Source organism: Oculina patagonica, chromosome 4 (assembly GCF_052425735.1).
Source record: "Oculina patagonica isolate OP01 chromosome 4, crgOcupat, whole genome shotgun sequence".
Taxonomy (NCBI): domain Eukaryota; kingdom Metazoa; phylum Cnidaria; class Anthozoa; order Scleractinia; family Oculinidae; genus Oculina; species Oculina patagonica.
In genome coordinates this window covers 56,092,335-56,107,611 of record NC_135761.1, presented here as the reverse complement: position 1 = coordinate 56,107,611, position 15,277 = coordinate 56,092,335, and the positions used below count along the sequence as shown (strand labels likewise).

The 15,277-nt window shown below is 37.7% G+C and overlaps 1 protein-coding gene across 1 annotated transcript in view; it reads left to right on the top strand.

Moving 5' to 3' along the window:
• Nucleotides 1-15,277, top strand: part of LOC144650785 (uncharacterized) — a 130,754-nt gene that overhangs the window by 87,313 nt on the left and 28,164 nt on the right. The window contains exons 115-128 of the mRNA XM_078510528.1: nucleotides 597-837; nucleotides 965-1,015; nucleotides 1,585-1,925; nucleotides 2,570-2,807; nucleotides 4,967-5,014; nucleotides 5,403-5,666; nucleotides 10,793-10,875; nucleotides 11,225-11,465; nucleotides 11,809-11,856; nucleotides 12,327-12,673; nucleotides 13,022-13,262; nucleotides 13,604-13,651; nucleotides 14,123-14,469; nucleotides 14,819-15,059. Of these exons, the coding sequence (XP_078366654.1) occupies nucleotides 597-837; nucleotides 965-1,015; nucleotides 1,585-1,925; nucleotides 2,570-2,807; nucleotides 4,967-5,014; nucleotides 5,403-5,666; nucleotides 10,793-10,875; nucleotides 11,225-11,465; nucleotides 11,809-11,856; nucleotides 12,327-12,673; nucleotides 13,022-13,262; nucleotides 13,604-13,651; nucleotides 14,123-14,469; nucleotides 14,819-15,059 (2,779 nt within the window). The remainder of the gene's footprint in view (nucleotides 1-596; nucleotides 838-964; nucleotides 1,016-1,584; nucleotides 1,926-2,569; nucleotides 2,808-4,966; nucleotides 5,015-5,402; nucleotides 5,667-10,792; nucleotides 10,876-11,224; nucleotides 11,466-11,808; nucleotides 11,857-12,326; nucleotides 12,674-13,021; nucleotides 13,263-13,603; nucleotides 13,652-14,122; nucleotides 14,470-14,818; nucleotides 15,060-15,277) is intronic.

The following is a 15,277-nucleotide window of genomic DNA, read 5'->3' as shown; positions in this document are numbered from 1 at the left end:
GTATAAGTATGATTAGGTTCTCACACATCGGTGTAAGATTTCTTTTCTACCGTATGTTTCTTTTTGTTTTTACAATACAGTAAAAACCCGCGTGTAAGAACCTGCTTTTTTAGAGTTTGGCAAAACAGGTTCTTATATTTTGGGGTACTTACTGGCATTTTTTAGCTTCCCTGTGCAATTCTTGATCTCTAAAGACATCCTTTTTGATAAAATACAGTTATTGTATTATAAATAAAATAGTTTAACCCCACATATAAGAACCTTTTGGGGTATTAAGGAAGCAAATTTCTGCCAGGAGGTTCTTAATTTCTAGGTTCTTACACGCGGGTTTTTACTGTAACATAACTAAGTTAAAGGTCTTAGTTTTTCTTTGACACCTGACCCTTGGCCTGTAAGTTGGATGCATTCTCTGCACAATTATTGAGGTGAATTATCTTTTATTGTGCTATATAGATCATTAATAGCCTTCATATATTCGCATAATACATTTCGCATTTCAATAGCTTTAGGCTGGCTTTCAAAAGGTAAGGGTCTATATTTTTTTCCAATTCGTATATATTTATTTGTCTTGTTTGTTACTTTTCTCTGTATTGTAGCCTGTTATTGTAATCACGGATGGAAGACAGACGACTGACCAAGGACCGTTTACTCCTCTCGAGGATCTTTCCTCACGGCTACGTAACAAAAAAGCAAGTGTGTTCGTTGTGGCTATTGGCGAAAATGTCGACAAGTCAGAACTTGAAAAAATTGCAACTTCACCAGCTAACGTGTTTACAGTCAAATCGTACGACGACTTGCAAGGAAAAGTTCGGCAATATAGGAATGGCATTTGTATAGGTATTGTTTAAATATCGTTCTTGGTAGACATTCTAAAATCGTCGTTTTGATTTTAACCAAATTTTAACTGTCTTTGTTCCATTTCATGTTTTTATTTTTTTTTAATATTTCTTATGTTCTATTTCAGTGCCACCTCTCTCTACTCCGCCGCCAACAACAATTCCACCAACACCGCGACGTAAGTCATGTTTACTTGAAAACATAAACACTGAAAGGGGAAGTGCCTCGGTATAAACCTCTACCTTTTAAACTGTTAAATGAGTTGTAAATGTTTATTGTTGATTGTAAAAATTACCCAGAGACGTTTTCTGCTCTAGAACGTGTCACCAGTTTTGCAATTACAGCCTCCTGCAAAGTTGCAGGATGGTTAGGATGCGGTTATTATTCGCAGGCTACTGGTTCCTTCCTTAAAACAAAAGCTGACTATTATACATTATACATATTTACATATTTACATAGATAATTATATATATATTTTTTTCCTTTTATACAATTTTGCGTTCACTCACACATTTTAACGAGCGCTTGCGCTCCTAGGTGTCGCGTGGTTAAATAAAGTATTGTTGTTGTTGTTGTTGTTGTTGACTCAAGCTTGTTTGTTTGACAACTGTCATAAGCTCTAAACCAAACCGCGACAACTCTGATCGAATTAAACGGCCAGTAGGCGTTCTGTTCACAAGCAGTGTTATTTTCTTTAAGTTGTCACAATGATAGTTGAAAGCCACTGTTTGTTTATTTGTTTTACAGCCTGTAAAGCTACGGCGGATGTGGCTTTCCTGGTTGATTCGTCAGGAAGCATTGGTCGCAGAAGATGGCCGTTAGTGTTAGACTTCTTGAAAAAAGTAACAGATGTATTCAACGTTGGTCCTGATGGTACTCACATAGCTGTAGTTGCGTACAGTACTAACGCAGTGGTAGAGTTTAAATTCAACACCTTGTCTGGAGCTCAAGTTACAGCAGCTGAATATGGAAAACTGATTGACAGAATACGATTTCAGAGAGGATTTACTTTCATTGACAAAGCTCTAATATTGGCCGATGACCAGGTGTTTACGACTAGCGATGGAATGAGGCCTGGTGTGTCACAGGTATAAAATTTTGTTAGCTGGTTGACACTAGAAGCAAAAAGTTTTCATAAGAGAGTGAAAGGAAGGGTATTTAACTGTGATTTCGCAAGCTGTCTTGAGTGATTGAGCAAACTGTTTTCATCCTGCAATTTAACTGAGGCAGCCTACATAAAAAAAACGCAAAGTCTGTAGTGCTTCCTTTTTTTCAACAAACTGTGGGCTCATGCATGACTCATCTGACCAGTTATGGCGATATATCCGGTTAGACCTTGGCTACTGAACTAAGCCACGCCTGCTGGGAGGACTAAATTTGAACAACCCTGTGTTGTCTTTGGTTTGTTTTCGACGGTTAAACTTATAACTGTTTGGTTCCAGCCCTGACCGGATATTGTGCTGTGTATCTTTTACAAAGCTTTTCTTTGACCAAGTGGTATAAAAGGGTACTAGTAATCTGAAATGCATGGAATCCATGAAAAATTGCAGGTGACTCTGCCTCCATCCAGGACAGGAGCGATATTGGCTGGGATACGCTCTAGCAGGGCGGGCTTTTGGCCCAGTTGCTTAGCTTTTTTCAGAGGTGGGTTATTTAGGCCTCTTCTCACCTGCACTTCCTGATATCTACGAATTCTAAAGACAGCTCAACTGTTTATTTAAATTCTCAACAGGTCGCTATTGTGATGACCGATGGAGAACAGACAACTGCTAAAGAATATACTCCTTTGGACATCGCATCTAAGAGAATCAAAGATAAGGGAGTTGAAGTGTTCGCTTTAGGTATTGGAAGTAATGTTAACAATGATCAGCTACGGCAGATTGCAAGTTCCAATGACAACGTGTTCACTTCTACTGGCTTTGAGGACCTGGTTGATGTCGTAAAGCCAATCGCGGAGAAGTCTTGTCCAAGTAAGGGACCTTAGAAAGATGCACACGGGAAATTTTAATTTTATGAATCAGTGTCTATACACGAGAATGCGTTTTGTGGAAGGACAATGTATACTGCATCAGAAGTAGATCTTGAATTGCATGTTGCGGCGATAACCAAAGCCGAATGATACTACTAAGGAATAACTACCAACATTTTTTAGTTCTCGGCTTTTATAATAATTTATTTTTTTGTTTCAATGTTTCTGTTTCATTATCTGTTATGTCCTGGTTAGGTTACTTCTAAAAACTATTTCACAGAATATTGTCAGAGAAGTGAAGATGAAACTTTCATTGTGCCTTCTCCAAGACAAACTCACTACTTTATAGACCTTATATTTAATTTGTGTCCACAGGCACGATCTTTTTCTTTTGCTTATTTTACTTCTTTTGCCATCTTTCTAAGCCAAGGCAAAGTGAAACGTAGAAAATTTAAGTCGAAGTACAGCCGGGTTTGTTTTTGATAGGCTGCTATCATCTCAGCAGTGTTTGCTAATATATTTTTTAAATATTCTTTAGAAGCAAATGCTTTTGTGGCTTATCAGCATAGCTCTAGTGCGTGTTGTTGTAAATGTAATGCGAAATGCCTTGTAGGCCTTTGCTTCTTGCAATTTATTTCAAATGCTGCTTGCAAGCATTGTTCGTCCTCTGCTGTTAGTGTATCGTAATTGCAAACTAAAACTTAATGTGTTCGCGTGTAGTAAATTAATTAAAGCTGTTGATAAATACAAAACGTTAAAGCTATCGTGTATTGCTTCAATATTATTCACATGCTTGTTTATACGTAGCTGCGACCCAAGCTGTTTCTTTCAAGCGTCTTTCGATCGTACATACTCCATTCTTAGATAAGCACTCTTCTACTCTACCTCACTCACCCCCTCCCAATCCTTGCACATCATTAAGGAGCGACAGATTGTGAACGACAACGGGATTTTTCTGAGGTTAAAATGTTTTTAAAATCCACGTTTCGTTAAGTTTCACAGTGTTTTTCAGGCTTGATATAAAATTCAAAATGTCAATGTCATGGCGGATTGTTGAACAGCAAGCAAAACAACGATCTACCACATTGACCTTTTAAGTTTTTAGGTCATGTTTTCAAACAATTTTTCGCGGCTGCGTCTTACTGCAGACAATGTATTTCGATGTCTGGAAACAAATTTAAGAATTTTTGATTTTCCCCTCCCCTCGATGTTCCATCCCTTACGTTGAAATTTCTTGCTGTTGTGTTCCTGCAAAATGCTCTTTTCAGTTATTTTTTAAAACAGTTGTTTTCATCGCATTCATCTCACTCCACCTCAGCTCTTATCTCCTCGCCAGTTGCAAAAAAATCAATAAGAAGTGTGCAAGTAAAATGTAACTCTGCAATAAATTTAATACATAAGTAATGAGAAAGCTTTAAAGTAAATATTAACTTAAAATAAATCGCTTCTATTAGCAACAGGTTTCTGCGCAGACTCCAGCAGCTATTCGCTTTCGCTGGCTTTAAATGTAAGCGCTAGAAAAGAAGGCTTAAAGTAACTCAGAAGCTGGCCAGGTATGTGTAAATTAAAGCTTTTCATTTTATATTTGCTGTTTTACCCATTACACTTTATTGTGGAACACATGTATCCTCAAGGTTATTGTTTTGCTGTGATGCCTGGTAAGAACGTCTTCTTTCACGCTCATTTTACAGTAAATCCAAGAAAACTATATATATCATTGGCCGTTTTCACTCTAGAGACGGACAAATCGTCTTAGTGTGAAAACGGGACGGACACGATTTTGGACGTAGAAGTCGTCTGAATTTGTTCGTCGATTTGGCCGTCTAGAAAGGCGATTTTTCGAGGACGACTTGGTCGTCTACACGGACTAGTCGTCTAAAAGCCGTCTTAATTTTATATGAGACGAACAAATCGTCAGGTGACTTGTCCGTCTAGACGATCTTATCCGTCTTCTAGTGTGAACACGGCTATTGAAAATCACTTTTTTTTTATTTTTTCGGGATAAAAGATCTCTATACCTTAGTTCCTAAATCGCCCATTTACACCTAATTAACTTGGGAAGACACATTTTCAAAAATCAAGCCTACATAGCGCATAATTACACTGTTTTACATCGCTATGCCTTTACTAACAAAAAATACATTATTTATTTTGAATTAGCACCACCTCCTGTAACAACACCAACACCAGCTCCTACAACTCCAGAAGGTATGTGCTACTTGTTGTATTTTTTCTGCAAAGGCCCCAAACTTGAAGATATAATTTACGATAGTGTATTCAGTATTAAGCTCAAGTCAAGTGAATGTGCTCTACCAAATTCATATTTTTAACGAAGGCAGCTCTTGAAGGATACGCCTTGAGACCATAACTTAATTATATTTCCACGCCGGAGGACAGCTTAAGATACAGGACTGTATATTTTTTACAAACAAAGTAACACGTTTTAAATAACATTTATAACGTGTTTTTTTACTTGTTTGGCCAAACAGGTGGTATTTGCCCAATCCCTATGGATACCACATTCCTTTTTTATAGAGTACCATGTTGTTAAACTACATTTGGGGTGTGTTATTTTCTCTTTTTTTTCACCAATCAGGTGGTATTTGCCCAATCCCTATGGATACCACATTTATTATTCGCTCGTCTGCGACTGCTTGTACTGGTCAAAACTGGAATCGTGTCTTGAGCTTTGTCAAAGATTTGGTCAGTCATTTTGGTGCATCACCATCTGGAAGTCACTTCGCACTTATACCATACAGCACTGATCCTGAGTTGGTTCTCAAATTCAACTCTTTAAGTGCCTCTCAACTTAGTGTCTCGGAGGTCAACGGCCGGGTTGCTGGCCTACGCTGCCAGGGAGGTGCCAATCGAATTGATAAAGCCCTGGAGCTAGCCGACAAGGAGGTGTTGACATACCCAGCTGGCATGAGAGATGTTTCAAGGGTAAACTCATTTATCAAACCTTTTTGCCAAAAGTTGTATTAGTATGATAAGGTTCCCTATATCCGTCTAAGATTTTTTTTTTTTTTCATTTTTCTCACTCTGTTCTTTTTAACAAGAATATAACTAAGTTGAACGTCTTTGTTTTTCCGTTGACATCTGACCTTTGGCCTATTAGTTAGATCAAATTGGTGTATCATCTTCTCATTGTGCGATAAAGATCATTAGCCACCATGCATTCGCTTTTAAACAAATATGAGCCCATTGCAATAACTGAAGACTGACTTTCAAAGGAAAGGATCTATAAATCTCATTATTTTATCTTCAATTCTCATTTATTTATTTGTCATGTTTGTTACTTTTTTTCTTTCTGTATTGTAGCCTGTTATTGTAATCACGGATGGAAAGCAAACAACTGACCAAGGACCGTATACCCCTCTCGACGAACTCTCCTCGCGTCTACGGAACAAAAAAGCAAGTGTATTCGTTGTGGGTATTGGCGACAATGTTGACAAGTCAGAACTTGAAAAAATCGCAACTTCACCAGCTAACGTGTTTACAGTCAAATCGTACGACGACTTGCGAGACAAAGTTCGGCAATATAGGACTGGCATTTGTATAGGTATTGTTCAAAATATCGTTCTTGTTACTTAGTATAAGAGATTCATTTAAAAATTCCTCTTCTGTTATCTTCTTCAAGCTGTTCATTTGTTGCGAGGCCGAGAGAGAGCTTCATTACAGTCGAAGCTCTCTTAACGGACACTCTCGTAAGCGGACAGCTCTACTTACGGCCGCCTTGTTTGAAACCCCGTTTTAACTCCCATACAAACTCTGTATTTTCACATTCTTGTAAGCGGACATTCCCGTAAGCGGCCGCGGACACTTTTCAGAGATTACGACCTAGAATTTTTCTTTGTTTTCAAGCTCCCGTAAGCAGGCACCCCAAAGAAAATTCTATTAACAACCGCTGTATCTTGTTTTTATACCTTCACATCGCCGTTCGTCACAATGACTTTACAGTGATTACAGATTACAGTACCATATTTCAGTGTTGTTTCGTCGTCATCCATGGCCACGTCAGGTTAGATTTCAAACACCACTTACATGCATATTAGCATTATGTTAACTGGGCAAGCTCCCGTAAGCGGCCATCTATCCCCTTAAACTTAGTGGCCGCTTACGAGAACCATTCTCGTAGGACCAGCTCTAGTTGCGGACACTTTTTCGCGTCCCGGGGGTGTCCGCTTACGAGAGCTTCGACTGTACTGTCTTAGATTAGTTTTGGTTTACTAACAAAAATGGAATTATTTTACTTTGAATTAGCACCACCTCCTCCTACAACACCAACACCAGCTCCTACAACTCCATCAGGTATGTGGTACGAGTTGGTTTGCTACAAACTTTTTGGCGAATTTCCTTGTTATTTCACTTGCAAACATTCCAACAAGATATATTGTACGATAATGTATTCATTATTTAGCTTTAGTAATGTGAATTTTATATTTGCAGAATACTTTTTTGATCATACGGATGTTAAGCTTGGTAATAGCGATATGTTTCACGTGCAGTTTAAGCATTGAATAAAGTAACATTTGGCTGTTAGTTTCCCTGACAAGCACGGCGCATTTGATAAGTTTTAATAATGTAGGGCTTATTTTTCATCATTGACTTACCTTTATCTACTCTGCCAATTTCATACTTTTAAAAAAGGCATAACTCCAATGATAAACTTTGAGGCCGTCAAGTAATTATATTTGCACATCGGAATTCGCTTATAGATAAAGAGCAGTTTTTACATATTTTTATTAAAGTAACATACCATTTGCTCTTTTCACCAAACAGGTGGTATTTGTCCAATCACTATGGATACCACATTTATTATTGGTTCGTCTGCGACTGCTTGTACTGGTCAAAACTGGAATCGTGTCTTGAGCTTTGTCAAAGATTTGGTCAGTCATTTTGGTGCATCACCATCTGGAAGTCACTTCGCACTTATACCATACAGCACTGATCCAGAGTTGGTTCTCAAATTCAACTCTTTAAGTGCCTCTCAACTCAGTGTCTCGGAGGTCAACGGCCGGGTTGCTAGCCTAAGCTGCCAGGGAGGTGCCAATCGAATTGATAAAGCTCTGGAACTAGCCGACAAGGAAGTGTTGACATACCCAGCTGGCATGAGAGATGTTTCAAGGGTAAACTCATTTATCAAACCTTTTTGCCAAAAGTTGTATTTTGATAAGGTTCCCACATATCCGTCTATATCACTCTGTTCTTTTTAACAACAACATAACTAAGTTGAATGTCTTTGTTCTTCCGTTGACATCTGACCTTTGGCCTATAAGTTAGATGCAATTGGTGCACCATCTTTTCATTGTGCGAAAAAGATCATTAGCCACCATGCATTTGCTTTTAAACAAATATAAGCCCATAAAAATAACTTAAGACTGACTTTCAAAGGTAAGGATCCATCAATCTCATTATTTTACCTTCAATTCTCATTTATTTATTTGTCATATTTGTTACTTTTTTTCTGTATTGTAGCCTGTTATTGTAATCACGGATGGAAAGCAAACAACTGACCAAGGACCGTATACCCCTCTCGACGAACTCTCCTCGCGTCTACGGAACAAAAAAGCAAGTGTATTCGTTGTGGGTATTGGCGACAATGTTGACAAGTCAGAACTTGAAAAAATCGCAACTTCACCAGCTAACGTGTTTACAGTCAAATCGTATGACGACTTGGGAGACAAAGTTCGGCAATATAGGACTGGCATTTGTATAGGTATTGTTCAAAATATCGTTCTTGTTACTTAGTTATACAGAGATTCATTTAAAAAATTCATCTTTTGTTATCTTCTTCAATCTGTTCATTTGTTACGAGGCCGAGAGAGAACTTCATTATGTCAAACTCACTTCTAGAGTTGTACCCAGAAAAATATGAAGCGAACAATGTAACTAACTGAATCTTCCCTAACGATTTTTTTCACTATTAAACAAGTCTATGCTCTCGTTTCTTACTAAGCAATTTACCCCATTTAAACTTAAAACGGTACATTCAAAAACGTATATACTGTTTTACATCCGTTTTCAAAACTAACAAAAATGGATTTTTTTATTTTCAATCAGCACCACCTCCTCCTACAACACCAACACCAGCTCCAACAACTCCATCAGGTATTTATAACATAGCTAGCATAGCCGCGCAATCAAATTCAGTATACGTAGGCGTGCTCAAAATCCCGATGGAGCACGCTGATGACGTAATCGACGATTGAAAATCTCACTGAGTAAAGCTCACACGTTGTGTTTTGCGAAAGCGATGACATATTATCTTCGGAATATGAAAAGTGAATCCTTTCAATATTTTTCCAAGGATACGAGCTACAAGGTAAGCTGTTTCTTATTACGAGACGGAGAGCGAAAGAGAAAATAAATTCTATTTTGCCGTCAAAGTTGTTTGTGTGCTTTTCTTCATTCAAACAACAACAACTAACGTGCGAGTCTCGAAGGACGAAAATCATATTTTTACGGCCCTAACGTGGAAGAATGGGCCAACCATGAATGACAGCAGTTCGATAGCACTAAAAACTAGCTGCCTAACGAAAGTTTTCGCGTTCTAAGCATTAGACCAAAGCGTCTACGGCTCTGTTGTGATTTTGCCGCTCGGGAAAAATTTACTTCATCGGGCTCTTCATTCAACTACCGTTTTCAAAAATAAATGTTTATTTACATCAATTACAAATAAAATCGGTCCACAAAAATACTTAAAACTAAGCATGGAACCGAATTCTTTGACTCTTTTAACCCTTGAAATCTGTTCGGCTGTTCGAGGTTGTTTTGTTTTAATTTTCGTCCACTCGGGAGTAAACATTTTAATTTTAATTCAGCGAAAACTAACCTCAGAATCAACAGCAGTATTTGCTGTTTTCGTCATTTTTTTTCCTTCGCTCTGCCACCGTATAAACCTAGTCAATTTATCAGCCATTTGGCACAAACTGCTCCAATCGTGTAAACTAATTTATTGCTCGACCGTTAAGTTTTATATGTTCTCACACTGCACACAATAAACACATTTTTTTTTTCCCGCGGCCGGTTTTGATGCACAATTCCACCGGCATGTTATAAAACAATTGGTTCATGCTTTTAGCTGTGCTCCATCGAGTTATGGAGCACTTGGGAAGTTTGGAGAGCACTCAAGAAGCTAGAGTTGACCTCGGCTCTCGCCTCGGGCAACTCTTACGCTACTTTCGTGCTCTCCAAACTTCCCGCGTGCTCCATAACTCGATGGAGCACGCTAAAGCATGAACCAATTGTTAAGTGGTGCGAGTTGGTTTTCAACAAACTTTTTTTGCGAATTTCCTTGTTATTTCACTTGCAAACATTCCATCAAGATATATTGTACGATAATGTAATTATTATTTAGCTTTAGTAATGTGAATTTCATATTTGCAGAATACTTTTTTGATCATACGGATGTTAAGCTTGGTAATAGCTATATGTGTCACGTGCACTTTTAGCATTGAATAAAGTAACATTTGGCTGTTAGTTTCCCTGACAAGCACGGCGCATTTGATAAGTTTTAATAATGTAGGGCTTATTTTTCATCATTGACTTACCTTTATCTACTCTGCCAATTTCATACTTTTAAAAAAGGCATAACTCCAATGATAAACTTTGAGGCCGTCAAGTAATTATATTTGCACATCGGAATTCGCTTATAGATAAAGAGCAGTTTTTACATATTTTTATTAAAGTAACATACCATTTGCTCTTTTCACCAAACAGGTGGTATTTGTCCAATCACTATGGATACCACATTTATTATTGGTTCGTCTGCGACTGCTTGTACTGGTCAAAACTGGAATCGTGTCTTGAGCTTTGTCAAAGATTTGGTCAGTCATTTTGGTGCATCACCATCTGGAAGTCACTTCGCACTTATACCATACAGCACTGATCCAGAGTTGGTTCTCAAATTCAACTCTTTAAGTGCCTCTCAACTCAGTGTCTCGGAGGTCAACGGCCGGGTTGCTAGACTAAGCTGCCAAGGAGGTGCCAATCGAATTGATAAAGCTCTGGAACTAGCTGACAAGGAGGTGTTGACATACCCAGCTGGCATGAGAGATGTTTCAAGGGTAAACTCATTTATCAAACCTTTTTGCCAAAAGTTGTATTTTGATAAGGTTCCCACATATCCGTCTATATCACTTTGTTCTTTTTAACACCAACATAACTAAGTTGAATGTCTTTGTTCTTCCGTTGACATCTGACCTTTGGCCTATAAGTTAGATGCAATTGGTGCACCATCTTTTCATTGTGCGATAAAGATCATTAGCCACCATGCATTTGCTTTTAAACAAATATAAGCCCATAGAAATAACTTAAGACTGACTTTCAAAGGTAAGGATCCATCAATCTCATTATTTTATCTTCAATTCTCATTTATTTATTTGTCATATTTGTTACTTTTTTTCTGTATTGTAGCCTGTTATTGTAATCACGGATGGAAAGCAAACAACTGACCAAGGACCGTATACCCCTCTCGACGAACTCTCCTCGCGTCTACGGAACAAAAAAGCAAGTGTATTCGTTGTGGGTATTGGCGACAATGTTGACAAGTCAGAACTTGAAAAAATCGCAACTTCACCAGCTAACGTGTTTACAGTCAAATCGTATGACGACTTGGGAGACAAAGTTCGGCAATATAGGACTGGCATTTGTATAGGTATTGTTCAAAATATCGTTCTTGTTACTTAGTTATACAGAGATTCATTTAAAAATTCATCTTTTGTTATCTTCTTCAAGCTGTTCATTTGTTACGAGGACGAGAGAGAACTTCATTATGTCAAACTCACTTCTAGAGTTGTACCCAGAAAAATATGAAGCGAACAATGTAACTAACTGAATCTTCTCTAACGATTCATTTCACTATTAAACAAGTCTATGCTCTCGTTTCTTACTAAGCAATTTACCCCATTTAAACTTAAAACGGTACATTCAAAAACGTATATACTGTTTTACATCCGTTTTCAAAACTAACAAAAATGGATTTTTTTATTTTCAATTAGCACCACCTCCTCCTACAACACCAACACCAGCTCCTACAACTCCATCAGGTATGTGGTACGAATTGGTTTGCAACAATTTTTTTTGCGAATTTCCTTGTTATTTCACTTGCAAACATTCCAACAAGATATATTGTACGATAATGTATTCATTATTTAGCTTTAGTAATGTGAATTTCATATTTGCAGAATACTTTTTTGATCATACGGATGTTAAGCTTGGCAATAGCTATATGTGTCACGTGCACTTTTAGCATTGAATAAAGTAACATTTGGCTGTTAGTTTCCCTGACAAGCACGGCGCATTTGATAAGTTTTAATAATGTAGGGCTTATTTTTCATCATTGACTTACCTTTATCTACTCTGCCAATTTCATACTTTTAAAAAAGGCATAACTCCAATGATAAACTTTGAGGCCGTCAAGTAATTATATTTGCACATCGGAATTTCCTTAGAGATAAAGAGCAGTTTTTACATTTTTTATTAAAGTAACATACCATTTGCTCGTTTCACCAAACAGGTGGTATTTGTCCAATCACTATGGATACCACATTTATTATTGGTTCGTCTGCGACTGCTTGTACTGGTCAAAACTGGAATCGTGTCTTGAGCTTTGTCAAAGATTTGGTCAGCCATTTTGGTGCATCACCATCTGGAAGTCACTTCGCACTTATACCATACAGCACTGATCCAGAGTTGGTTCTCAAATTCAACTCTTTAAGTGCCTCTCAACTCAGTGTCTCGGAGGTCAACGGCCGGGTTGCTAGACTAAGCTGCCAAGGAGGTGCCAATCGAATTGATAAAGCTCTGGAACTAGCTGACAAGGAGGTGTTGACATACCCAGCTGGCATGAGAGATGTTTCAAGGGTAAACTCATTTATCAAACCTTTTTGCCAAAAGTTGTATTTTGATAAGGTTCCCACATATCCGTCTATATCACTCTGTTCTTTTTAACAACAACATAACTAAGTTGAATGTCTTTGTTCTTCCGTTGACACCTGACCTTTGGCCTATAAGTTAGATGCAATTGGTGCACCATCTTTTCATTGTGCGATAAAGATCATTAGCCACCATGCATTTGCTTTTAAACAAATATAAGCCCATAGAAATAACTTAAGACTGACTTTCAAAGGTAAGGATCCATCAATCTCATTATTTTATCTTCAATTCTCATTTATTTATTTGTCATATTTGTTACTTTTTTCTGTATTGTAGCCTGTTATTGTAATCACGGATGGAAAGCAAACAACTGACCAAGGACCGTATACCCCTCTCGACGAACTCTCCTCCCGACTACGGAACAAAAAAGCAAGTGTGTTCGTTGTGGGTATTGGCGACAATGTTGACAAGTCAGAACTTGAAAAAATCGCAACTTCACCAGCTAACGTGTTTACAGTCAAATCGTATGACGACTTGCGTGACAGAGTTCGGCAATATAGGACTGGCATTTGTATAGGTATTGTTCAAAATATCGTTCTTGTTACTTAGTTATACAGAGATTCATTTAAAAATTCATCTTTTGTTATCTTCTTCGAGCTGTTCATTTGTTACGAGGCCGAGAGAGAACTTCATTATGTCAAACTCACTTCTAGAGTTGTACCCAGAAAAATATGAAGCGAACAATGTAACTAACTGAATCTTCCCTAACGATTTTTTTCACTATTAAACAAGTCTATGCTCTCGTTTCTTACTAAGCAATTTACCCCATTTAAACTTAAAACGGTACATTCAAAAACGTATACTGTTTTACATCCGTTTTCAAAACTAACAAAAATGGAATTTTTTATTTTCAATCAGCACCACCTCCACCTACAACACCAACACCAGCTCCTACAACTCCATCAGGTATGTGGTACGAGTTGGTTTGCAACAAACTTTTTTTTGCGAATTTCCTTGTTATTTCACTTGCAAACATTCCAACAAGATATATTGTACGATAATGTATTCATTATTTAGCTTTAGTAATGAATTTCATATTTGCAGAATACTTTTTTGATCATACGGATGTTAAGCTTGGCAATAGCTATATGTGTCACGTGCACTTTTAGCATTGAATGAAGTAACATTTGGCTGTTAGTTTCCCTGACAAGCACGGCGCATTTGATAAGTTTTAATAATGTAGGGCTTATTTTTCATCATTGACTTACCTTTATCTACTCTGCCAATTTCATACTTTTAAAAAAGGCATAACTCCAATGATAAACTTTGAGGCCGTCAAGTAATTATATTTGCACATCGGAATTCGCTTATAGATAAAGAGCAGTTTTTACATATTTTTATTAAAGTAACATACCATTTGCTCGTTTCACCAAACAGGTGGTATTTGTCCAATCACTATGGATACCACATTTATTATTGGTTCGTCTGCGACTGCTTGTACTGGTCAAAACTGGAATCGTGTCTTGAGCTTTGTCAAAGATTTGGTCAGTCATTTTGGTGCATCACCATCTGGAAGTCACTTCGCACTTATACCATACAGCACTGATCCAGAGTTGGTTCTCAAATTCAACTCTTTAAGTGCCTCTCAACTCAGTGTCTCGGAGGTCAACGGCCGGGTTGCTGGCCTAAGCTGCCAGGGAGGTGCCAATCGAATTGATAAAGCTCTGGAACTAGCTGACAAGGAGGTGTTGACATACCCAGCTGGCATGAGAGATGTTTCAAGGGTAAACTCATTTATCAAACCTTTTTGCCAAAAGTTGTATTTTGATAAGGTTCCCACATATCCGTCTATATCACTTTGTTCTTTTTAACACCAACATAACTAAGTTGAATGTCTTTGTTCTTCCGTTGACATCTGACCTTTGGCCTATAAGTTAGATGCAATTGGTGCACCATCTTTTCATTGTGCGATAAAGATCATTAGCCACCATGCATTTGCTTTTAAACAAATATAAGCCCATAGAAATAACTTAAGACTGACTTTCAAAGGTAAGGATCCATCAATCTCATTATTTTATCTTCAATTCTCATTTATTTATTTGTCATATTTGTTACTTTTTTTCTGTATTGTAGCCTGTTATTGTAATCACGGATGGAAAGCAAACAACTGACCAAGGACCGTATACCCCTCTCGACGAACTCTCCTCGCGTCTACGGAACAAAAAAGCAAGTGTATTCGTTGTGGGTATTGGCGACAATGTTGACAAGTCAGAACTTGAAAAAATCGCAACTTCACCAGCTAACGTGTTTACAGTCAAATCGTATGACGACTTGGGAGACAAAGTTCGGCAATATAGGACTGGCATTTGTATAGGTATTGTTCAAAATATCGTTCTTGTTACTTAGTTATACAGAGATTCATTTAAAAATTCATCTTTTGTTATCTTCTTCAAGCTGTTCATTTGTTACGAGGACGAGAGAGAACTTCATTATGTCAAACTCACTTCTAGAGTTGTACCCAGAAAAATATGAAGCGAACAATGTAACTAACTGAATCTTCTCTAACGATTCATTTCACTATTAAACAAGTCT